This window comes from Mus caroli, chromosome 1 (genome assembly GCF_900094665.2).
Source record: "Mus caroli chromosome 1, CAROLI_EIJ_v1.1, whole genome shotgun sequence".
Lineage (NCBI taxonomy): Eukaryota > Metazoa > Chordata > Mammalia > Rodentia > Muridae > Mus > Mus caroli.
This window is the reverse complement of record NC_034570.1, coordinates 180,760,437-180,786,154: the sequence shown is the minus strand read 5'-3', so window position 1 is coordinate 180,786,154 and position 25,718 is coordinate 180,760,437. Positions and strand designations below refer to the sequence as shown.

At 51.3% G+C, this 25,718-nt stretch overlaps 1 protein-coding gene across 5 annotated transcripts in view; it reads left to right on the top strand.

Moving 5' to 3' along the window:
• Window positions 1-1,168: 1,168 nt before the first annotated feature.
• The window catches only part of Vash2 (vasohibin 2), a 28,445-nt gene continuing 3,895 nt past the window's right edge, over window positions 1,169-25,718 (top strand). Inside the window, exons 1-9 of one of the 5 annotated variants that reach the window (XM_021171134.2) lie at window positions 1,169-1,229; window positions 1,771-2,188; window positions 9,802-9,890; window positions 12,727-12,783; window positions 13,434-13,508; window positions 17,072-17,453; window positions 18,815-18,930; window positions 22,231-22,287; window positions 22,996-23,058. In XM_021171134.2, the coding sequence (XP_021026793.1) occupies window positions 1,913-2,188; window positions 9,802-9,890; window positions 12,727-12,783; window positions 13,434-13,508; window positions 17,072-17,453; window positions 18,815-18,930; window positions 22,231-22,287; window positions 22,996-23,058 (1,115 nt within the window). In that variant the 5' untranslated portion in view covers window positions 1,169-1,229; window positions 1,771-1,912. Of the gene's footprint in view, window positions 1,230-1,341; window positions 1,661-1,754; window positions 2,189-9,801; window positions 9,891-12,726; window positions 12,784-13,433; window positions 13,509-17,071; window positions 17,454-18,814; window positions 18,931-22,230; window positions 22,288-22,995; window positions 23,059-25,718 lie in introns of those variants that run through there. The other 4 variants (XM_021171130.2, XM_021171138.2, XM_021171144.2 and 1 more) reach the window with 4 other exon arrangements.

Sequence of the window (25,718 nt, the reverse complement as noted above, 5' to 3'; positions counted from 1 at the left end):
AGTAAAGACAGTGATCTTAACACTGAACCCAATACTCCAGCCTCACGTATAAACACACCCCCACCCCCCAACCCCCCCACGGGCTGGAGGGAGGGAGGGAGAGAGGGAGAGAGGGGGGGGGAGAGAGAGAGAGAGAGAGAGAGAGAGAGAGAGAGAGAGAGAGAGAATTTCGTGGCTGGGGATGCAAGTCCTTTGGCACATTGGGTGCCATCCAGCGCTGCACAGCTAGGGCGTGTAAAGCCCCTGGAATTCCCAGCACTGGCAAGGTGAAGGCAGATCAACCAGGAGTTCAAGTTCATCCTTCTCTGCATAGCAAGTCTGAGACTAGCCTGGGTGCTGTGACTCTGAGGGACGGGGGGGGGGGGGGGGGGGGGGGGGGGGGGGGGGGGGGGGGGGGGGGGGGGGGGGAGAGAGAGAGAGAGAGAGAGAGAGAGAGAGAGAGAGAGAGAGAGAGGAGAGAGAGAGAGAGAGAGAGAGAAGAAGAAGAAGAAGAAGAAGAAGAAGAAGAAGAAGAAGAAGAAGAAGAAGAAGAAGAAGAAGAAGACAAAGAGGAGGAGAAGCTGTGGGAAGGCCACTCCCTTGGCTTCAAGCATCCCTCTACAGTGACTACAGAACAGAAGGGGCTCGAATTGCCTCTCACAGCAGCTTGGGTTGAGGAACCTTGTTATCCACATCTACTAATAGAGGATTTAGGGCTGTACCCACTTGTTAATCTGGGGAGAAACTTGTAATGAAGAATTTAAATAAGTATTAAAGTTGGCCATTCCTAGAGCCACCCAGAGCCCTATGTAGTCACTGTGCCCAGCTCCTCGACCAACATTGCTCCACCAGGCCCACTACTTCCTTATCACACCTCTGGGCCTTAGCTGCTGCGCCTCTGCCCAAGGGAAACTGGATCTTAGTCTCTGGACAGTCGTTCCAGCTCCGCGGGGCTCCCAGGATACTGCAGCATCGGATTTCGCGTGGCAGCCCAGCTTCCCTAACTCGGATCCCCTCCCGCCCGGGAATCCTGGAACCAATCGCAGAGATGCAGAGCTCCGGGTTGTAGAGTCCCAAGCTCGGGACCCGCCCCTCTTTGTTGCGGTGTCCAATGGCCGCATTCGGAACATCGGCGGCTGCCCGGGTGACTCAGTTATATGTCACAGAATAACATTCGAGAATGGGACATGGAATGAGGCGACGACCGCCTCAACCCCAACAGCCTTCTGCAGCAATGAGGCCGGCCCGAGGTGGGTCCCCGGGCCCCGCGCGCGTCGTGGCGGCCCGCAGCTGTCACTCGCGGAGCCCGCGCGGGACCCGCGGGAAGGGGGCGGCGCTGCGCTTGCCCGGGAACCCCGGCTGGAGCCGCCCCTCGCGCGCCAGGGTTCGGGGGGCTTCCGGGAAGACGCCAGGCCTCCCTAACAAGCAGAGGCTGCTGCGGCGCCCTCGCGCCAGCCCCGGGCGCTCACGTGCCCGCTCGCTCTGGGTCCGTGGCAGTCCACCACATCTGGGGACCCAGGGATGCGTGAAGCTGGAGGGGACCCTCGAGTCTTCTTGCTACACAGCTGCCTTGCTTCTTCCTACCCCGTCCCCTCCTCACCCCGCGCTCCTTGCATGCCTCCCCATCCCCGAGTGCAGCTGGGTGTGAGGCTTCGTGGCGTCTTTCCAGCCGCCCTGCTAGGTAATCGGCGGGGCTGGAAGCTCGCGTTAGTCCTGAGGGGGTGGGTCTGGGGCAGCGAGGCGGGAACCCCCATGCCTGTCTTACTGAGCTGCAGTGTCTGCTGTTTCCAGTGCTTTCAGGCCCGGTCGGTGAGCGGGTTTCCCTTCGTGTGTCCTGTGGCCGCGAGAGTTAAAAGGCCACCCCCAAACCCCCGCGGGGCCCTGATCCCCGGCGTGTCGGCGTCCTCCGCCCCTTTGCCGCGTGCCCCTCATCATGACCGGCTCTGCCGCCGACACTCACCGCTGCCCCCACCCCAAAATCACCAAAGGCACCCGATCCCGGAGCAGCCACGCGCGGCCCGTGAGCCTCGCCACCAGCGGAGGCTCCGAGGAGGAGGACAAAGACGGAGGGGTGCTGTTCCACGTGAACAAGAGCGGGTTCCCGATCGATAGCCACACCTGGGAGCGGATGTGGCTGCACGTTGCCAAGGTCCACCCCAGAGGGGGAGAGATGGTAGGCGCCATCAGAAACGCTGCCTTCCTGGCTAAGGTCAGTGGCTTCGCTGGAAAGGGTGGGATGGGATGGGATGGGATGGGATGGGATGGGATGGGATGGGATGGGCGGGTTGGGAGGGATGGGACCGGCTCAGCCCATCCTTGGCAGGACAGGGCAGGAAGAGACCTCGTGTCCAGCTACTGAGTCCTGTTCTGCTGCCAAGAGGAGCAGGCAGGGGGTTTGCTGGCTAAGCTCTGAGGTTGGGCTGAGCCAAATCCATTATGTATTCAGCTCCTGTAATATCTTCATCAAAAGCTAATGTCACCAGGTCAACACCAACCACTCCAAAAAAGCATAGAACCCCAGGGTCCACCCTATCTGCCCTCCGTGCGTGTTTTACTCCCCCCGCCCCCCATGTCTCCCTAGCAAATGACTTATGGAGTGAATTTGTAATCAATCAGCCAGACTTCTCAGTGTGAATCATTCCTAGAGTTTTTGCTAACCATCTTCATCTTCATCATCACAATCTTCCTCTTCCTCTTCCTATCCTTTTATGACAGTGATTTTTGATTTTTACCTCTGAAGCTTACAGAGAACAGTGACCTGTCTCTTACCAGCTTATCTGGCGCCAAGGAAGCATTTGGCTGTGGCTTAAAGGGACTTTCCAGGACACTGGATGAATTAGTCTCTGGGGTAAAGGGAGACACCAAGTGACCCTCTCTTTTTTTACTCGGGAGAGCAGCCAGGGAGCAACTGAGCTCAGTGGCCAAGGATATGGTTACAGAGAGACATGTCCTCTGGTGGGAGTGTCATGTTATATAAAATGAAAACCCGGAGTGCCGCCATGGAGGTGGCTTCCCTGGACCCCAGGGACCCCGTTTGCTGAGCAGGACTCCTGAGAGGTGCAGGAATCACATATCCCAGAGACATGGCAGCAGTCAGTCCCGGTCCTGGCTGGCGACAGCTGAGCATGCAAGCCTGCAGGCCAGAAGGCTGTGTGTGTCCTTGGGGAAGTGGAGGATGTTCTCTGCTTCCTGCTTCATCGTGTTTTATTACTTTGCTAGGCAGGGAGTTTATTCTGTCCAAAGGATAGGAGCTTGCCTGCACTAGAAGCTTGTCTGTAGGAGCATCAGCAGTAATAAGCCCTGCTCTCGAACTCGGGCAGCCCTGGCTCTGACTTCAGCATCTTTCTCTGCTTACCACGAGTTACCAGAGTCCTTAAACATGAGAGAGTTGGGCAGAGGGAGCGGAGACTGGATGCCACTGTTTTGAGCAGGCTTTCTGAATCCTGCACCTCACTCACTGTGCCTTCGTTTTTTACCCCAGCTCCATGTGCGGGGAGCCCTTCTCCATGTGGCAAGCTTGGATCTTACTATTACTATTGAAGATGTCTCTCGAGTCCTGAGAGTTAGGCAGGAGTGTGATTGAGACAGTGGGACACTGCCTCTGTTCTCTGTGGCCTCCTCTCCCTTCCCTTTCTCCTCTTTGCTCCTCCCCATTCCTCCTTTTCCTCTTTCTCCTGTTTTTTCTCCACCTCTCTCTTCCTCCTCTTCTTCATCTTTCTTTTCCTGTCTGTCTGCTCTTTCTAGGACTGTGGCTGGTTTGCCACCGATACAGGATTCTAAGTGTCCACAAAATTTAGAACACAGGCTTCTGCTCCCCAAGACTAACACTTGGTGCTTCCAGGATTGGAGCTGAGTACTTCCTTTTTATAAAAGGATATTCTGCGCAGGAATGGTGGTGAATATCTGTACTCTAAGCACTCAGGAGGGAGAGGCAAAAATTATAAATTCAAGGCTACCTTGGGCCCCACAGTGAGTTCAAAGCCAGCCTAGAATGTGTACTGAGACCTTGTTTCAAAAAAAAGGAAAAAGAACATTCACTTTTCTTAGAAGTATCTTTTGTATTTTCATTGTAACCAAGAGCTTCCAGACAGTTGCTGATAAGCCGGGACTCCCTCAGCCCAGTGCAGGCACTTGCCTGCTTTTAAGTTTGTTGTTTTTGTTTTGTTTGTTCATTTTCTGAGACAGGGTCTCACACTGAAGCCTTGATTGTCCTGGAACTGGCTGTGTAGACCCTACTCACCTCTAACTCATAGATGTCTGCCTGTCTCTTCCTCCTGCCTGGTCTTCTTCATTTATTTTTTTAAAATTTGAAGATTTATTTTGTGTATGGGTGCTTTGCTGGTATCTGTGTCTGTACAGCATGAATACCACACAGGTCAGAAGTCTGTTGGATCCTCTAGAACAGGAGTTAGAGACAGTTGTGAGTCTCCATGGGCACTGGGAATTGAACCCAGTCCTCTGCAACATCAGCCAGTGCTCTTCACCACTAAGCCATCTCCCCGGCCCCGTTTCCGTTCTTTGACAGGGTCTTGGTTATATCTGAGGCTAGTCCTCATTGTATTTGAGGCTAGCCCTCAAATTTATGATCCTCTTGCCTTAGCATTCTGAATTCTGGGCTTATAGCATGTCCCACCACCCCGAGTGATGAGGGGGTCTTTAAACTGGAATAATACTGTATGATTTCATTTCCCGGTATTGCTTATATGGTTGTTGTTTGGTTTTGGTTTTTGAGAGGTTCTTGTGTAGTCTAGGTTAGTCTCAAATTCACTCCACTGAGGCTGGACCTCCTGGCTCTACCCTTTCCAGTGGTCGCTGACTCTCAGTAGCTGGCTTTCCATCTCTAACCCCATCACTAGCACCTCCTGGCCTCAATATCCCTCAAACCCTGGCTCCTGCCCAGGCACAGGCGTGTCGAGCTGCTCTGTTAGACACTGTTCCTCTCCAACTCCAGTCTCTCCTGGGGCCAAGTCATCCTCCTTTAGCCAAGCCAACACCATGCTGTGAGGAATTTGCACTGAAGGAGGGTGGTGGGACTGTGAGCGGTGAAGGAGGACTGGTGAATTTGGGAGTAGCTACTGCAGCAACAGAATGTGGGTTGAGGCAAGATAGTATCTGGAGCAAGTTCCCAGGGTCTGTGAGGCATGGATGGTGTGTCCAGGACGTTCTGATAGGGACCATAGTAAGTTCTGCTTGAAGGCTTGGGTGGGTGGAGGTGGCTATCACTTGAGGTCTTCTTTCCAAATTTGGTCTGCATTCTTCTCCACAAGTGTTACTGAGCCACTCGAGCACCTGACCAAGCCAGGCTTTTACTGGGATAATTTAAGAAAAAGATCAAAAGTCACTGGGGTTACACAGGACGGGCAGAGAGTGACAGAGAGGCAGGTGCAGAAGGAGCAACTGGCCCTTCTAGGTCTGGCTCTAGGGCCTCCTCGAGTCCAGAGGTTAACTCTGCTGAGGCAGGACACCAGGGACCTCAGCAGGAAACATCACTAGGTTTCCTGCAGCCCCTACCTCATTTTCACATGTGTCTCATTTTCACAGTGATTCCAAATTTGGAAAGAGTTCACATTAGAGGGCTAAGAGCCGCCTTTGTGATGTGTGAGCAAGAGATCTGAGACTCTCCACAGACTCTCCCCTGCACCCTGTGCTCTCAGGATGTTCCCTCCCTTCTGTGTCCTGGATTTAGAACTCTCCCTCTTGTCTGACTGAATCCTCCCAAGGTGTGACTCCAGTTCCTCTTCCCAGATCACAAGCTGGGCCCTTTGAGGCAGGAGCCTGGGGCTATCCTGGAATTGTGGCTGTTCTGTGCAGCTTCTCTCAGGTTTTCTTCAGGAGGCTCTTTTTCCTGCTGCCTGTGCAGTGAAAGAAACGCTTTGGTTTCTCCTTGTTCTTGTTGAAGGTCGCTCCTGCTGGGGCCTCTTGCTGCCTCCCTGCTTCAGGCCTGGCTTCCCTTCATTCCTTTATGGCATCTCAGTTACAGGTCTGTGCTCACCTGCAGGCCTCCATCTTACCTTCTGTCAGCTCTCCTGTTTGGCAAGGAGGAAGTGGAGAGGCAGACCGCCAGACTCTGGCTTGTAGTCTCATTATTCTTCCCTGCTCACTGCGTACCCTCTTCTTCCAAATCCTTTAAACTTCCCTTGGCTTCCTGGACAGCACGGGCATCTGCCTTTCACAGGAAGCACGGAGGATGGCGTTTTACAGAGCCTTAGTTTGTATTTAAGTTATTAGTGAACTTAAACCTTTTCCAGAGAGTCGTTGTTTGCATTTCTCCTTCAGTAAAACACTTTTTGTGAGCTTATTTGTTTATTATGGTGAAATACAGGATACACGACCTACCTTTCAAGCATTTTGAGTGTATAGCTGTCAATGTTTGGATCTTGAGTGTCCCCAAATGCCCNCCTGTTGAAGGCTTAGCCCCCCCCCCCCAAGCCTATGATGCTCTTAGTAGGTAGAGCCTAGCAGGAAGGACTTAGGTCACTGGGCAGTGTGCCCTAGCATCAGAACACTGCCTCCCATCTCCCCCACCCCCATTTCTTGGATTCTGTGAGGTGAGCAGACCTCTTCCCCCTGCTCTCTCCATGATGTGCTGCAGGTCTGACACTATACTTACACGTGACCGTGAGCGCTGAAACTGTGAGACAAAACCACTTTTGCTCTTTATAAGCCGGTTATCTCAGGTTCTTGTCAGTGATAGAAAGTTCTAGACACCCATGTAAGGTCAGACAGGTGTTGGTCACCTTTCTCCATGTGGGTTCGGGGCTTGAACTCAGGTCATCAGGCTTGGTGGCAAAGGCCTCTCTGAGCTGTCTCTCTGGCCCAGGATTGGCTGCTTGGAGGTTGGTTTACTTCAGGATTGACCCCCATGTCAGTGTGTCCCCACTATGTGCCTGCTTTTGAAAAGAGTCTAGCACTTGTCTGTGTCGGGATGGAGATTTATTTGTTCTGTCCTCTCAGAGGCTCTGAGCTGTCCCTGCTTTTTCATGGCTGCCTACTGAGCTCTCTGATCACTGCCTGTGAGTCTCCATGAACTAAGGACAGCAGCCATTCCCTCAGCAGCGTGTGCGGAGCCTGAGCTCGGCAACGCAGCGGATGTTCTTTTCTCCTGTTGGGCAGGAAGACATCTCAAGGAGCGACACCTCAGGGTTGTGTGTTGCTGATTCTGAGCCTCTCTAGTGTAGCTCCTGGGAGCATGTTAGTGATGGATAATGGCCCAGCTTACACGGGTACCCTACCTGCAGTGCTCGCCCTGCTGCCTTCTCATAACAGCAGGCCATGTTGTCCTCATAGCAGCTCCCAGAGCAGAAGAGGCAGTGTTGCTATTTATCTGGATGCAAGTGGAGGCTCTGTGGTCCTGTCATGTCCATAGCTGGTAGAAGATTCCAACTACTGTGTTTGTTTTATCATAACCCCCTCGGGGAGCCCCTCTGGCTTACATCCAGATCCAGCAGGAACACAGGCTGCCTAAGGTGCTGTTCGAAGTTGCCCCGGGCTGAGCCCCAGCCAGCTTGCCTGACATCAGGGTGAATTGCAACGGATGATATCCTACAGTGAGCCACCTTGGCTCTCCCCACCACAGCCCTGCTGCAGCCCGTGTGGGGAATTCTTACATTTGTCCTCCTGCTTGGGAGCAAGTGTGACCACAGGCAGCTGAGGTAACTGCAGCTGTTCTTCTAAATCCCGTGGGCGCCATTGGCTGCTATTCTGAGTCCCAGCTGCTTTCTGAGTCCTGCTTCACACCCTGCTCTGTGGGATCCCTGGATGGAGGGGGCTGGAAATAACTCGGAGGTCAGTTCAGCTCCCAAAGAGGACTCTGAGCCAAGTCACCGGCTACGCGTGCAGGAACTCTCTCTCACGTCCCGTCCCTCGCCTCTCCACTCTTCTCTGATGGGATTTCCCTCTCTCTCCCTTCCTTCCCTGCTCCCGTGCTTCCTGCTCTATACCTGCCTATAGCTTACCATATGGAGATGCTAAGGAAGGCTGTTCCTCGGCCTACTTTCTTTTCTCACCTCTCTGAAACCTCTGGTCGGTTCTTACAGAGGTTTGCTAGACATGTGGGTGTTACTGTGAAAAAACAAGGAAGTCTCCACAATTGCTAGTGTTTGTTGGACAGAGAATTCAGTGTGTGAGTTTGTGTGTGTGAAACTGTTTATGTGGGTGTGTGTGAGTTTCTGTCTCACTAACTGTGTGTGTGAGTGTGTGTGTGTGTGTGTGTGTGTCAGAGAGAAAGAGGGAGGGGGATGAAGTCGTAGGAACATATGTTCACATTGGAACTGTTTCCCCTCCCAGACAGGGAGTTGGAGTTGAGGTGTCAGAGAGAAAATGTAGCTTGCAGAACAGCTGGGCCCGTGTGTGCCCACTTAGCCACACTCGTGCTCATACACACACACACATAGCACTTTGGTTTGAGTGTGCTAAGTATGACTGCTTCCCTTCCAGCTGAAGGGACAGTTTCTATGAATTTAGAACGCCTCAAAGTCAAGGCTGAGTAGAGGCACCGAGAGGAATCTTATCAGCAGAGAACGTTTGCAGTAAATGCAGCCAAAGTCACACAAATGGCAGAAAGCCTGCTACCCTGTGCTCAGAGCACCACGCCCATCTGTCACTGCGTGGCGGAGCCTGTGCCTGGAGTGCCAGGGACTCTTTAGGTGGTGTCTGGCTCTGCTGCCCAGCTAGGCTGTCCATGGGTCTGCTTACCAGCCACCTCCCCTTCCACCGGCAAAGCTGGCCCTGCTTTCTCAAGGAGGAGACTGATCTTGCTTTCCACTCCTTTGCTTCTTACAAAGATGTTAATGCCTAGAAAAGCCTCCTCTCTCAAACCTGCATCCAAAGGGAACAAGTTTCTTTGTCACCAGTGACGTGGCTCACCACAAACCTGAAGAAGATGAGGAGTCAGTGGGGATAAACAAACCCAAATGTGTTCCCAGCTGGCTGGCTGGCATCCTCATGTCTTGGGAGCGGTTTGCTCAAATGCTGACTGTAGGCACTTGGGAGAGCTGGCTGGGCTGCTGAAGGATAGGATAAGAAGGCTCATGAGGCAGGGGCATAGCACTCACCAGAGAAGAGTCGAGGCAAGAGAAGGGCCTTGCTTAATCTTGAACTCAGGAAAGGAGAGAAAGCAGTGGGTGTGCGAGGAGTGTGGTATTGAAAAATGATTCCCCGGGCTGGAGAGATGGCTCAGCTGGTTAAGAGCATTGACTGCTCTTCAGAGGTCCTGAGTTCAATTCCCAGCAACCACATGGTTCCCCACAACCATCTCTAATGGGATCCGATGCCCTCTTCTGGTTCTGGTGTGACTTAGAAGCGATGCCCATGGCTGCTGTGCCATTCTGCCACTTACCTTGTATCCTGTGTCAACAGTGTTCAAGAGAGGAGCACAGATAAAAGGGTCACTATTAGCCATGCTGCAGAATGGATCATGAGATAAAAAAATCAAGAATCACTCAGTGAAGCACCTTGGGGTCCATTCGGGCCAGTCTTGGTTATCTTAGGTGCTTTGTCACAGTGATATGGTTCCTGGACTTCACAAGGAAGTTACATTCCCATAGAGAAGGCCAACTGTGTTACAGTAAATGTCAGGAGGGCCACTGAGAACCATAGCTCATAGTGGAGTATATCTGGAGGGAGCTTAGAGGGCCCTTCAATGGTGGACTATCTCAGGGGGAAGATAGTGTGGGGAAGGTACCATATCAGCAGGTGACTATACTGAACATGTGTCTGCTCCTGGGAGCAGCTGTCACTTGGCTTCAGCCCCATGCCTGTTCCAGAAGCTGTACCATAGCAGCCCCCCAATAACACGAGTCCCCTCTCTCTGTCTCTCTGTAGCCTTCAATTCCCCAGGTCCCAAACTACAGGTTGTCCATGACGATCCCAGACTGGCTCCAGGCTATCCAGAATTACATGAAGACACTACAGTATCCTTCTAGCCAGGGGCTGAGCACCCCAGACAAGGGATGGTCATGGCGATGGCAAGCTTGGCAGCATGTCTGTTGCCTTTGGTCATCCAAAGCTCTAAGGTTGGTGAGCACAGGTGCTGGAGAGCACCCTTGGGTAAGAGCTTATAGCCTGTGATAGCAGGGACCAGAACAGCCAGGGCTTGTCCCTCGGAGGTGAAGATGGTCGGCCTTCAGGCTGTGACTTCTCTTTCTCCATTCCCTGGCCCTGCCTCTCCGGCACCCTTTCTTTGCGCCCTTCCATTTTCTCCACCTCTTTGTTCTAGTCTTCCTTTTCTACATGATTAGCATCTCCTTCTCCTCTTCTGACCTTCCCTCTTTTACATCTCTCACTTGCTTTAACACATTCCTGATCTCTCACGATCCCAAGCAAGCCAGGTAGGTGACTTCGTCCCAGTTGTATGTGCACGCTTGGGAGGGCCTCTGCGGTGGGACCCTGCTTCAGCTCGAGCTAAAAGAGCTACTGAGGAGCCTGAGGGTTCGGTCAGACGAACTTTTCTGTTTGCCTTGGGGCCCTCGAGTGGTTTACAGTCAGGGTTGGTTAGTTCCGTTCTGCAGGTCCCTCAGAAGCAGCACTGTAGGGACGAAGGGGCCGAGGTAATGGCCGCACATGGCTTCTGGTGTTTTCCAGCACAGGAGTAAGATGGGGACCCTCTCCAGTGTGTTTCTCAGGGGCTTGGGCTTGGGTTGCCTGCATGGAGAGGCCCAGGCTTGTTGGCTTGCTTTCTGCTTGCTTCTCCCCAGCCTCGAGGATGAGAGTACTGAAGGAAGCATTCAGAGAATGTTCCCCCATTCTCTGCTGCAGGAAAGAACAACTCTGTCTCCTGAAGGGACCAGACAACAGCACCTCCCCAGGGCTGCCTAGCACCCTGGAGTCAGCACCTGCTCTGCTCATTAAGATCGAATACTTTATTAGCCTCTCAGTTTCTGCCCCATAAGTCTGCTTTCCTGTGTGGCATCCTCTCCGTGGAGTCCAGCTGTCTCAGTGGGAAATGGTAGCTCCCTCCAGAGAGAGGCTGGCAGGCCAAGGTCCCACCAGAGTTATTGGGTGTTGCTTCTTTTCTCCAAACTGAGACTCCACATGGATTGCTGCTGGTGATTGAGGGATGCAAACACCTTCCCAAACAGACCTGGGCCCCAAGAGTGGAGCTTCTTTCAGTTGTCACTATCACCAAACATTCCCAGTGACCTAAAGTTAGAACGGCTCTCACTTCTATCTAGTACGAAGCCCTCCCAGGGAGAATGAGCCAGCATGGGCTTCATCAGTAGGGACAAATTTGCATGTGTTTTGCATATAATTTTCTCACACTGATATAAAACCTGCCACACAAACTCAGCTCAGTCATCACGGCTCTTGAAGGGCCCCCTTCTTACCTTTTACCTGACACATTAATGAAGGCTGTCAGCCTAGATTACTGTCGATAGTGTAGGCAGTAGAAAGCACAAGGGGACCAGGGATCAGGTCCTTAGGAGCCATCATCAATGGAGGCAGAGTAGAAACTCTCCCTTCAGACCCGCGGTCTGGGTGTCTTGTCCTGGATGCCAGTGGCAGCATATAGGGGTTGCTAGGGGCCATTCCTAATGTGCATTCAGCTGTCAGGGGTTTTGATGGGTCTGACCCTGCCTTCCCCTGGAACAGAGGTCAAGAGGCAGTGAACTGGAAAGCTAGTCTTCTTGTGTGTCTGGAAAGAGAGGCCGTGGCTTTGCTAGCATGGGGCACCTGCCCAGGAGCTCTGGGCTTCATACAGGGAAGGCTGGAGAGAAACCTCCAGGAGCTCAGCTATTAGCCACAAGAAACTTGGAGCACATAGCTAGACAACCCTTCACAACTTAAGTGTGGATTAATCTTACTTTGTAGAAACTGAATTCTGCTTCAGATATACAGGGAACCCCACCGTTTGAGCAAAATCTTCGATAAAGTTAAAAAAGCACCACTTTACAAATAAGAGCCCTCTTTTGTCTTTTCTTTTACCACTAAGATTTTTTTAATATCTTATTTTTAGAAATGTTCAGCAGGCCTACGCTGCTTTAACCATGGCTCAGGACAGCTACCTAGACTCGCCTCTGGCCTAGCTACCTAGCCCCTGAAGTGGGGCAGAAGTCATGCGCTGTGGCTGTCACCTGGCTCTTCATCTGTGACCTCACCCTGGAGGGGACCTTAATCCTCTCCAGCAGTATGAGGCCCTGCCACCTCATGGTTCCCACCCTCAAAGCTGCTTGCATCACCAGGACACATAGGGAGTGAGCCCTGTGTATCTGGACACAGTGCTCTAGGCAAACAATTCATTAGTCATCCACAGCCTCCCAACACAGACTTTGTACAAATAGGATTTTGCTTGAGGCAGAAGAAAAAAACATATAAATCAAGTTTCTTTAAGCTTAGAAAAAAAAAATCAACATTGTGTCTCAGAAAGCATGACAGGAGTAGGTCATTGGTGGACCAGGCTTGCTAGCTCTGGAGAGCCAGGCTTTATGAGGGATCCAAAGATGATAAAAGAGAAGTCCCAGCTCTCAAGAGCTTCTGGCCTAGCATGTGACTTAAGACACGCAGTCAAACAAGCGTAGCACAGGGTAGCCTGCTATGAAGTGCTACGAACGTCAAAGGCGAACCTCAGGTTCAGTTTAGGAGCTGGCTTTCTAGGCTGCACAGTGGGAAGCAGGGACTGTTGGCTCCCCCCTGGCCACTGGCCAGGAAAGCGATACTTTCTTAGCCCACGGAGAGATGGGAATCTGTGGCTTTGCTGGGCAACCAGGACTCTGGAGTTTCCGTCTCTTTTCCTTTACATGTTTCGCACAGATACAACCACACAGGGACCCAGTTCTTTGAAATCAGGAAAATGCGACCTCTGAGCGGGTAAGTGGCACATGATCTGAGGACCACATGGCTTCTCTCCTATCACTGAGCTTCCAGCACCCTCTCCCAATCTGTCCCTGTGTCCTAGGGCTCCAGAATTCTAGTCTGAGGGTGGAGGTGGAGGTACTTCAGGGCCTGTGTAGAAGGGACTGAGGACTAGTCGCTTTTGGCAGCTAAATTTAGTGGTCAAGACTGACTCTCAGGCCAGGTGTGGTGACATACAGCTTCAATCCCAGCACTTGAGAGGCAGGTAGATCTCTGAGTTTGAGGCCAGCCTGGTTTACATTAAAGGCTCCAGAACAGCCAGGGGTTACATAGAGAGACCTTGACTCAGAAATGAACCAGACCGACTTTCGGGACAGCAGAGGGCCTGCAATCCTGTAAGTCCCTGTTTCCATGCTGAGCGCTGCTCACACCACCTCCTCTGAGGTAACTGGGGGGAGGGTGCAGGCTCGAGGATCTTAGTTCTGTCAGGGGCACGCGTGCTTTGGGTTCTTTCTAGGAAGAGAATTGTTCCCTTTCTCTCTAGATCCCTGCATGGTGCCTAGTGTGGAGGTGGGCATGCAGACAGACTGATGGGCTGACAGACAGCCAAACTGACCGCATAACTGCCTAAGTTCTGAGATGATCTGCTGTGCTCTGTCCTACAGGTTAATGGAGACAGCGAAGGAGATGACCCGAGAATCCTTGCCTATCAAATGCCTGGAGGCAGTCATCCTGGGCATGTATCCTCTAAGCTTTGTGTTGTCCCTTTGTGACCCTGTTCTGGAGTTAGTTGTGTCTTTGATGTCCTTGGAGAAAAATGTCAGATCCTCTCTTAATTTGACCTGGCTGGAGTTGAACACACCCAAGGTTTGGCTCTTTGAACCAGCTTCATCTAACCAGTTATCTGTGGTGCTGCCAGACAGATGTCAGGCTAGTTAGTGACTGTAGATTCAGCAGTCACAGGAGAATTCAAATTCAGAGTGACTTTGGAAAGTGCCTGTGTGACTTTTCTTGCATTAATATGACACTGTCATAAGTAAGACACTTAAACGGAGTTAAGACCAAGAAGGCGAAGATCCAGATCCATCACTGGGGGAACACTGAGAGCGAGTTGCAGAGAAGAGCAAGTGTTGCCAGTGTGTCGTGATGGAACCCAGGGACATAGGGATCTGGCAGTGTGTCGCGATGGAATCTGGGGACACAGGCGGCTGGCACTGTCATGGTGGAATCTGGGGACAGAAGGGTCTGGTAGTGTGTCGTGATGGAACCTGGGGACACGGGGGTCTGGCATTGTGTTGTGATGGAATCTGGGGACACAGGGGTCTGGCACTGTGTCGTGATGGAATCTGGGGACAGGAGTCTGTTCTCTAATGCTCAGTTATTTTCACTGCATTCTTGGCTCTTTGCCTGGAGAGAAATTGGTCCAGAAAAGCTGTGATGACCCTGACTGATGGTGATGGCAATTGAGCGCCACCTGAGAGCAGAGCAGGAGAAATGCTGGGTCTTGTGGTAGTTGGCTGGGGGGGGGACCATAGTCATGGAAGCAGGAAGCAGAACAAGGTGTTGGGCTAATATTCGGCCCCAGACAAAAGCTGTTGGCATCTTGAATGCTGTGCTAAGTGGCCTTCAGAAAGCTCTGAAGTTGAAGACGGCTGTGTTCTCATCCTGGATACTTCACATACAGTAGCTTTCTGAAGGACAGTCAGGACGTGTTGGAGGCAGCTGGGCTGGATCTGCAGAGCCCACTGTGAGTGCTTAGGGGAGGGAATGGTGACACCTGGACCATGACCTTGGCTGAGGGGCTGGGTTGGACGAGGTAGTTTCCAGAACTGCCAGGACTTGGAAGCCAGCCAGACATAGGAGTTGACAGAGAGTCAAGCACAAACGGAGAAGAGCTCGAAGAACATAACCTGACATGACGTAGAGCCACCTGGAACGAGGGACCAGGGATGCGTGGGACTGGGGTGTATGGGCCACCTTGTTCTTTGCACATTGTCACACATCTGAGCATTATGTTCCTGGAATTATCCAGAACATCGGGGCTTGTAGAGAATAGATCTAGGAACCCGCTGGGCCAGGGCTCTTGATTTTATTTTGTTCTTACCTATGTGACATTTCAGAGAACAAGAATGTGGGTCACAAGCCTAGGAGCTTCTCCCTGTTGTGTTCAACTCAGGGAAACTGGACCCTTGGCATAGACCTCCATCCAAACTTACAGGTTTGCTCTGTCAGCACTCTGGTGTCCTGCTTTTCCCCTGGGAAGAGTGATCCGGGTCACAGTCAGCATCTCCCAGAGCTTCCCACTGTCCTGGGAAACAAGGATTGGGAAGCTGGTAGGTCTGGCTGACTTCTTGTCACCTGTCCTTCTATCTGATGAAGCCAGGGATAACTTTAGATGGGGCTACACAGGCACCATCCATCTTCTTATCTCTATCTGTCTGTCTGTCTATCTATCTATCTATCTATCTATCTCCATCCCTTCCTCCTTCCATCCATCCCAGCCTGGGATTGTAAACCTGGGTTCTGGGTATCTTTACAGACTAGGCTACCTCCCCAGCCGTTGTCTTACACGTTTTCACTTCAACCTCAAGCTCAGGATCCCTTCCTGGACATCCCTTTGCACACTGCTAACTAATGGGTGTGCAGACTTTCCCGTGCTCGTCAGCCACATGATTCTTAAAATTCTTTTCTGAATTATGGCAAGTATTTGGGAGGAACAGCTGGTCAAGGTCCCAGGTGCCCTGGAAGAAACACACTTGATACTGGAAGTGAAGCTAAAAGCTACTGTTACCACAAGCAAGCCTGGGTTGGTTTGATTGGTAACATGTTTTAAAGAGTACCATGATTACTTTGTTTTGTTTTGAAACAGTCTTATTACTATGTATTCCAGGATGGCCTTGAACTTCCTCCAGACTCCCAGCCCCTGGGACTACAGGCCTGTGCCCCTGGGCTTGGGTGTCATTTTGTCTTTTTTGGTGGCACTGAGGATTGAACCTAGGGCCTCATGCTTGCAAGACAAGTGCTTCCCCACTCGGCTACAGCCCCTACCACTGTGTGGCATAGCTTCCTAGTGCATGTAAAAGCCATTTGAAGGTCCCTGCTCTTCCCTACTCTCTATGGCTGTGGTAAGACACTCTGACCAAGGCAACTTAGGGGAGAAAGAGTATTTGGGGGCTCACAGTTTCATAGGGTAAGCCCATAACCATTATGGCTGGGAGCATGACAACAGGAAGGCATGGCCCTGGAGCAGTAGCTGAGAGCTTATGTCTTGAGACACAACTCAAATGGCAGGGAGAGAGCTAACTGGGAATATATATATACATACATGTGTGTGTGTGTGTGTGTATCAGCCCTAGAGGCTTGCATTAGTGATCCCAGCGCTGGAGATGTGGAGGCAGGAAGATCCCTGGGTATCACTGTTTGAGTTCCAGGACAAGAGACCCTGATTCAAGAAGTAAGGACAGCAGAGGAACATGGAGGTGGATCTCTGATCTCCACACTCATGTACACCACACCACACCTTGAATGCACATACACACACATACATATACACACATGCACACACATGTACATATACCACACCATGCACACACATACATGCACACACATGTACACACACATACATGCACACACATGTACACACATACATGCACACATGCATATACACACATGCACACACATACATGCACACACATACATGCACACACATGTACATATACCACACCATGTACCCGCATGCATACACACATATACACTCATATATACACACCACACCATGCACACACACAAGTAAAAACACCTTAAGTGGCTCCAAGTGCCCTACAGAAGCCAGACAAGGAAAAGGTGCCTGGTTATTGTTTTGTTTTTCATTTAGCTTTGAAAATGGCAGATTTTCTCTCTATCCCATAGTCACTTGGTAATGCATCAGAGAGTTGATACTCAAAGACACCCAGCAACTTCTTTGTACAGGATTCATATGGGAAAGTTAGATACTAAGCTGCTGGAGACAGGGGAATGGACTCACTGGCCCCAGCAGCAGTTTCGTATGCTGGAAGGCATGCTCTCTGAATTCTTGGTGGTTTGTTTGTTGTTTTGTTGTTTGTTTTTGTTTTGTTTTTGAGACAAGGTTTCTCTGTGTAGCCCTGGCTGTCCAGGAACCCTATTTGTAAACCAGGCTGGCCTTGAACTCACAGTGGTCCACCCACCTCTGCCTCCCAAGGGCTGGGATTAAAGGCGCGAGCACCGTGCCCATCGCTCTGAATCTTCAAGGCCCCGCTCTTTTCCTTGACTCCACTTGCCTCAGCTATCTCACCAATGGGCAGCCTTCCATTGAGCGGTTCCCTATCAGCTTTAAAACCTACTTCTCAGGAAACTACTTTCACCATGTCGTGCTGGGGATTTACTGCAACGGTTACTACGGTTCACTGGGCATGAGCCGAAGGGCTGAGCTGATGGACAAGCCGCTGACCTTTCGGACTCTGAGCGACCTTGTCTTTGACTTCGAAGATTCCTATAAGAAATACCTGCACACGGTTAAGAAGGTCAAGATTGGGCTGTATGTCCCCCACGAGCCACACAGCTTCCAGCCCATCGAGTGGAAGCAACTTGTCCTCAATGTCTCCAAGATGCTGAGAGCTGACATCAGGAAGGAGCTGGAGAAGTACGCCAGGGACATGCGGATGAAGGTGAGCTCGGGACAAGCACATGCTGTATGGGAGCTTCCTTCTCATCCCTATTGGTTACTGTACACACAGGAGGAAACCCCTGACCTGACGGGAGGGAGGAGGGTGCTGATCACAGTTCAAGGGTGCTCTCCATCACAGCAGGTATCAGTGCTAGGAACCTGGAGCAACTGTGTCCACTGCTGGGCTCGGCTCACTTTCTGGTTTTTATTCAGTTCGGCTTTAGCCCATGGGATGGCACTGTCCACATTAGTTTGTGGTTCCCACCTCAGTTCACCCATCCGAGAAACTTCCTCACAGACATGCTCAGAGAGCTGTCTTCTCGAGAGATCCTCAGTCCCATCAAACTGAGAGTCAGGATTTAACAGTCACACTGTCTGTGGCTCTTTGACTGGACGGTTAGTCTTTGTGTGTGAGCTGGTCTGCCCTCTTTGCTGGTAGATTCTTGCACCATCAGTTCCAGCCAACTGTGGATCAAGGACAATAGGGAAAAAACCTTGCAGCTCTACTGAAAACATAAAGATTTTTTTTTCTTATTATTCCCTAAATAATATGGAGTTGAACAACTATCAAGCCTCAGGCATTCCAGGTCATCTGAGTTGTGACTCAGTCTATGGGAGGATATGTACAGATCACGTGCAAACATAAGTGACTTGGATTTGTGTGTTCCTTTGGGATCCTGGAACTGATTCCCATAAGGACCCTGAGGGGCAAATGTTGCTTCACAAACCACAGCTGAAACCATCTTAGATATTGCAAAGAAAGCAGCTGAGACAGTCACCCTGTCTTATGATCTATTTCAGAGTCACACTGCATCTGTGCAGCCTAAATTGCAAGGCCTTCGGCATCTGGTGTCACAATAGACAGCCGGGACATTCACTGTCCTTGAGCTTGGTAGATGGTCTCATTATCCACTCTTCCTTCTGTCAGCTCAGCTCTGTGGTGGCAGCACACCCATTTGTCCCTGTCCCTCCAGAGCCCGTGGAGACACTAAGAGAAAGTGACTATTCTGATTCAGGCTATCTTCACTCTTCAGAACATGGGGTGGTGATCTGAAGCCTGCTCTGTGACTCACTGTGGGAGGTGGGGCCAGCAGCAGCTGGTTTCTGGAGAACTGTAGAGGAGACACTGCCTCCCAGGGTGAGAAACATGTCAGTTCTGGAGGCTGAGGGGCTGGGGTTGGCTCCCCTCCCTCCACAGAAAGGGAGATGACTGCTGCTCCATCTCACTCTCCAGGAAGTGACCCTTATCTTTTCCCAGTGCAGAATGAGTCCAACATGCATTTTTTGGACAGGCTGCAGTTGGGGTGTTATGCTGTGGGAAGGTGAGAGATGGGTGTGGCTAATTACTCCTGTCTTCTTCAGATCTTGAAACCTGCAAGTGCCCACTCTCCAACCCAAGTGAGAAGCCGGGGAAAGTCCCTGTCTCCACGAAGGAGACAAGCAAGCCCTCCAAGGAGGCTCGGCAGGAGAGACAAATCGTAAGTGCCATTTTCTTTTTCCTAGTTTGCAGGGGTGTCCTGGCCTGTCAGGCAGTACTCTACTGAGGATGAGTTGAACCAGGGAAGACCTAAGAATGGAAGAACACTGGAAATAGAATTAGGAAGTCTGGATCTGGAACCAGCTCAGCTACTTAGGAGCTACTGTGGTGTTTTTTGTAATTCTCTTGGGTCTGAGTTCAAATTTGTCAATCTCAGAGACCCGCATTCCTCTGTGCCCAGCAGGATATGGGTGCTGCCAGCCGATAGTAGCCCAGAGATGCTTCCAGGCTCTTCTTCATCCTTGTCTAACAACCATAGGCTGGTGATGCTGCTGCAGCTCCTCCTCCTGAGGGCAAACTGACTCAAATAAGACATGACAGTTGAACTGCTGAGAGTCCCCAGAGGAACCAGGGATGACCAGATAGCAAGTCCTAAGGCCATAGTCACATAAACACTAAAATGTCACTGCTTGCTAAAATAATGACAGTGGGGATTGTCACAGCAAGTGGCCGATTGCATACTGGGGACTAGAGCAATACACAGAAGTCTTGGTTGAGTCCCTGCTCAGGTGCATGGTAGCCATGTGGTCGAGCAAAGCCTGGTCCCGGGGGAGCCAGAATTTGCCTTGTAAGAGGCTAAGAAGGGTTCCACCCAATACTGATGAACATCTCTAATTAGATCACATGGTGGGTGTGGCTTCTTCACTTTCACAAAAGCCTGTTCTGATCATTATGTTCATCCCGTAGGCTGTGAAGGGAGGGTTCTGCTGTGTTCACTTCTGGATGACGAGACCCGAACACAAAAAGTTTGTTATCTTGGCCCAGAGGCCTGTAGCTGGTTAGAAAGGGCACCAGCACAGCTCCCTAGACTCTAGGGAGGTGATGGGAAGAGGGTGCTTCTGTTTGGGGATGACAGGGTAGGACAAAGTGTTTCAAAGAAGGCTCTTGCTTGTCACTCCACATCCCGCTGTCCCATCCCCCACCCCCAGGTTTAGCACGGACAGCTAGCAGAAACTTGGTAAAATGACAGGCATCCAGGAGTGGGAAGAGGGAGTCCAGGACTTCTAAGGCAAGAAAGGTTGAGATCTCATGTTCCAGCATATGGCCATTTTCTTAGAGAGGCCAATGGCTTCTCACCTTCCATGTCTGGCCCGAAGTTTGGCCCTCAATGCCTGTCTCTGACTGTGACACCCATCTTCACCATGTCACCCTCTGACCTTGACACCCACATTCACCATGTCACCCTCTGGCTTTGACACCCATCCTCAGCATGTCACCCTCTGACCTTGACACCCATCCTCACCATGTCATCTCTGACCTTGACACCCACACTCACCATGTCACCCTCTGACATTGACACCCATCCTCACCATGTCATCTCTGACCTTGACACCCATCCTCACCACGTCACCCTCTGACCTTGACACCCACACTCACTGAGCCCAAGCTCTCTCGACTCAGGCATCCATTCCAGCTGTGCTGCTGTCTCAGAACTGTGAACAGAGAAACCCTTCCTGACAGGTCAGTGACACAGACAGCAGAAAGGGAAACCTGTCTTTTGATCTATTGTCCCCTCTGTCCATGAAGGTAACAGTCATTAATTCCTCTGAAGCTCCCATGAGCAGTAGGGGTTGAACTGCCCACAGAGGATGCTCTTCCCCAAAGAGCCGGGGCCGGTACACAGGAATGGCGCTTCTCTGGGGCAGTGATCTCGGCGTAGAATGACAGCCATTGGCAGGTCACTGGTTGGAGTCCCTGGACCCATGGAAAGTTAGTGTTGGCAGAGGATTGACAAGTTCTTAACCAGTAAAAGTGAGTGACCGAGGGGACATGGGAGAGTGGCAGTCAGGATGATCAGGAGTCTGACGACGATGGTTTGATGTAGAGGCAGGGGAAAGTATGAGTGGAAACTGCAGGCTCTGGGGTGCTTCTCAGGCTCCCAGGAGGAATGTTCTAGAAAGTGCTGACAGTAGAGACCCAAGGTTTAATGACAGCTTTAAAATGGAAGGCTCCTACCCAGAAGTGGCAGTTCAAACAGTGACTCATTGGTGAGGAAAGAAGCAAGCAATGAGTCGCTCTGGGGAGGCCAGAGAAAGCAGAGACCAACTAGGAGATGAGGAAGGGATGGCTAAGAGGGAGATTCTGGCTCCGCGAGTGCTGTTGCCCTTGTCAATGGTGAGTGTTAGACAGCCCCTGCTGCCCTATGTTGTAATACATATGTACTCTCAATCCAGGGTTTGTGGAGCCCAAGATGGTTTGTGCCTCCCGTGGCCTTCTACCTCACCTTCAATCATTCAGATGCCAGCTAAATAAAAGACGCATGACTTTTATATTTATAGTGAGCCTTAAACAACACTAGAGCTGGGCAGATATTTACCCTCTAAGCTATTATTTTACCTCCCTATCAGTAACCCCGAGTTATGGCTCGTTCCACATGGGCTGCTCTTAGCTCCAGTGGCTCGCCCACATGAACTGTTCTTATGATCCCTTCCCCCATGGCGCCTTCCTCTCTCCTTCTCCCTCCTCATGGTTCTCTTCCTCATGGTTTTCCTCTAACCCCAAGCTTGGGAACCAAATGCTCCACCTATCTTAATTCTGCCCAGCGATAGGTTGTAGGCATCTTTACTCACCAATCGGGGATAACTTGGGGGGCAGGGTTAAGTGTTACTTGGGTATACGGGGGAATTCTCTCATCCCTGGGGGCAACCATACATACATAGCAAAAGACCAAACCTCAACAGCCCTGCTCTGGGGAACCCACTGACCCCTCTACCCACCTGGTGCATGGGAGAGCCTGGGAGTGAGGAGAAAGGATGAGGACAGGTAGTGTCCCCTAAGCCAGGAAGGGTGGTCTTCAAGAAGAGGGGGAGGGGTTCACTTTGTCACCCTCCTGCTTTTATGCCCCATGGTTCTTTTCACCCCCATGATGGGAGCTCTAGGCGGGGTCAGTGGCAAAAGTGTCACCTCAAAGACAGCATGGGCAGTGAAGCTGGGGAAGGAGCTGATCCTGAGGAGGTTCGAGGGAGGGGTGGAAGATACTGGGGACTCTGGGGATCTTTGGAGCAGTGTGACAGGGCATGACAGGGTTAAGCCTGTGAAAAGGAGAGTGACAGGGTAAGCCAGGAGGACAGCACACAGGATGAGCCCTAAGCTGAGACCCAGTGAACCAGGATGGTGGCTTTGGGCAAACCATTTCTTTGGGGCCTGGTTTCCTTACTTTGAAGAGGAGCAGAAATAAGAGTAGATTTCTTGAAGTAGTTTCTAGAACACAGTGTACTCCCTCTGGGCTTTTTCCTTGCAGAATTGAAGAGAACTACACTGTCTTTGACGGCCAGGTGGAAATAACCGGGGGCAAGAGGTGAAGGTTCAAAAAGAAAGTGGTGAATTCAGGAAGCAAGGTTTTGGGGCAGCCAGGGACAGAGGGGTGGGATGCTACAGTGTGGGCTTAGGGGCAGGGAGGGACTAGAGAGGCTCCAGGTAGACAAACAAGCAGAGAGGCTGATGGTTTGTGCCTCCTGTGGCCTTGTGCCAGGGGAAGGAAGCCATGCTGTCTGGAAAAGGCAGCCAGGGTTGCAGACCGAGGGCTTCACTGACAGGTGGATCCTGGACCTCAGAGGGGCCTTGCTCCAAATCAGAATGGAGGTAACCACCCTCCCCTGGAGCGTCTGAACCAGCAGCTTTGGGACGGGAATGTGAGTTTTTATTTTTGACAAGCCCTCAGTTCCGCTGTTGGGTGGGGACCACAACTTGAGCTCCCCAAAGCTATTCAACAGCAGACCCACCCCCACTGGACTTTATGAACCAAGGCAAAGTGTTTACATTAACAACCAACATGGCAAGATGAAAGTGTTGAAAGCTAGGGCTGGGGAGAGCTGGCTCAGCGGGTAAGAGCACTGACTGCTCTTCCGAAGGTCCTGAGTTCAAATCCCAGCAACCATGACTGGTCCCCATGCTCAGGCCTCACTGAAGTCAATCTGGGAGGTGCCTCTGAGTCACCCTCAAGGGAGGCAGAAAGAGATTGACTTTCCTTGCCCCAGACCCTAATCTTTACCACTTTGTCATGCAGCCAAGACAATCGGCCACACCAGCACCTTCATCTGCATCCAAGGAAGACAGCTGTTAGACAGTTGTGAGTTTGAAGCTGTGGGTGCCAGGGCCCCACCCCTCCTCACACCAGAGTGTCCTGGGAGTGGAAAGGACCAGGAGGATCTGGGTCCCCAAGTGTTTTCCCTTCTAGCCCGTTCCCATTATTGCCCCCCCAAGGTCTATTGTAGCTCCTGCGGGGCAGTCATAGGCCAGTATATTTTAAACTTCTCAAAAAAAGGTGGGGTGGCTGTACCCAACTCCCTAGGCCCTCAGATTCAGGCCCATCTCCATAGCCCCTTTCCCTGGCTGAGCAGGTTCCCAGGAGCACCTCATTAACTCTTTCCAGTGGGGAGTGTGGAGAAGGGATCGACCTGTAAGCCAGGTAGCCTTGGAACAGTGTGGCCATCCAGAGCCCTGCACTTGTGGGGACGTGAGGAGAGTGCTGCAGAACTCATTAGGCCACGCTCTTCTCCAAATCAGAAATCCTGGCCACTTTGCTCTCTATCTGCATTTGAGATTAGGAGGAGCCTCAAAGGGTATCTATGGAGGCTTAAGTGGACTGAGGTGAGCAGGAAGGGGAGAGTCTCCCCCCGTTCCTCGTATACCCTGCCTCCTACGGGGCAGGACTAGGGAAGAAAGGACTCGTGGTGCCTTGCAGGAGAGGGAAGGATGACAGAAAAACTGGGGAGCAGGAATCACAGGAGACATGGACACTCCAAGCTGACTCCTCCTCCTGCTGACGCATGTATTTGCCATAACCACAAGCTAGACCAGCATCAGAAGCTAGACCAGCACTGCTGGCTCCCAGACATAGGTCAACAAAAGGCTCTTCTGCCCATAGCCTCCTTCAGACAGGCTTTGGTCCAGCCAGCTAGTTTTGCTTTTTAAAAGGGACAACTTTGATCATGCCCCAGTGGCTTCAGACCCTGGGCTCGATGAGCTGGTCTGCATCAGGAAAGTCTCTTGGATGCCATTGTCATGCTGTTATCTCTTTACCTAAGGCCAGCAAGCTGTTTCTAAATCTGCCGAGTGCTCAGGGAGGAAAATAATCACAGTTGGCTCGAGGCTGTCAGCTGGGTCCCATATATGGTTCTAGGGGCTTACGCTACCCTCTGCTCACATCTGGAGCCACTTCTAGCTCCACATTCCTCTCTGTCTTTGCACTTGCCTAAATAATCCCTTTAGGAACATCTGTGTCACTGGGTTGACACAACAGTCAGCTGAGTGGAATGGTTAAGAGTGACTTCACCAGCCTCAATTAAGATCAAGTTTCTAAAGGGAGACAGCCTTCCCCTCTCCCAGGGGCTCGTCTCTGCTCCCTCGGGTGTTTTGGTCTTATTATTATCACTACATTTATGTGCGTAAGAACACCATACACGTGAGGGGCAGAGGGACAACCTGTGTGTTCTTACCTTCCATGTGGGTCATGCTTGGTGACAAGTGCCTTTAATGACTGAGCCATAGTCTCCCTCCCCCTAATGTCGGGAGCACCTTCTAAAAAGAACAGTCAAGTTTTTTACCTCTCAACTCTACCCACCAGGAGTTCTTAGAGGAACATGGGCAAGGAGATTGGGGTCTGTATTTCAAAGCTGCTGTCAACTTAAACCAACTTCTTCCCAACTCTGGGAGTCAATTCCCTATAGCTCTTTTCTGATGGTTGTCCACAGAGCCTTTTGAGTGGGGTTAGCTCAAGAGCAGGTTAGAGAATCCAGGGGAGCCTGACTGGTAGTGCATCCATTTTTCCAGTTACTTGAGAGGTGGGAGCCAGGAAGATCACTTGAGTCCTCAAGTTGAAGACCAGTTTAGACTATATTGAGGCAGTCAGTAGAAAAGAGGGGCTCAGTTCACTGCTTGTTACACAAGCTTGAGGTCCCTGAGTTCAGATCCTGGAACCACGTAACAAGCCAGGTATGGCAGCACACACACACGGTAAGCCCACTATGTGGGGCAAGGGAGACAGGGTGATGTGAGGCTTTCTGGAAGCCTCGTTCTACAAGCTGAAAGTCGAGTGAGAGATTCCATCTCAAGAAAATAAAATTAACTTAGGTGAAGTAAGTAAGGAAGATAACAGGCCGGCCGCTGGCCTCCACATGCAATGGACACACTTGGACACATACCTCCACACACATCCTCACAAGAACATCTACAGGAAAATAAAAGGGAAGGCCAGCTCTTCACTGGAGTCGGCTTCTCCAAAGGCTGACTTTTTCTTCTTTCCTGCCTTGTTTCCTTTTTTTTTTTTTTTTTTTGCGTTCACTTTCCTTTTGGCTATTAACCCACAAAGGGTCCCCAGGTGGGTCCTGGAAGCCACTCAAGGTTAGTAGGCGGTGGTCCTGTTTAAAGTAGCTGATCTCTATCTAGGGCATGATTGGACCACAGCACCATCACCCTGAAGGCCTTGAGCTCACTGACACCGCTGAGCGAAGTGTGTGTACATCCACTTACATTCCCATACATCACTGTGGGCATCCCAGGAACCATGAAAAGACACACAAACATGGTGCCACCACCCACAGGAGACTAAGATACAAGTTCTTCAGTGGGGTCAAGGAGCAAGTTTTAGTGACTACTGTGAAGTTGCTTCATAGAGAATGATCATAGATCAAGATGTCAGAATCTCTTAGTGGCTACTTGAGAGGCAGGAGGATTCCAAGTTCAAGGCTGCCTGGTAACTGAGATTTCATCTCCAATATAAAACGAAAA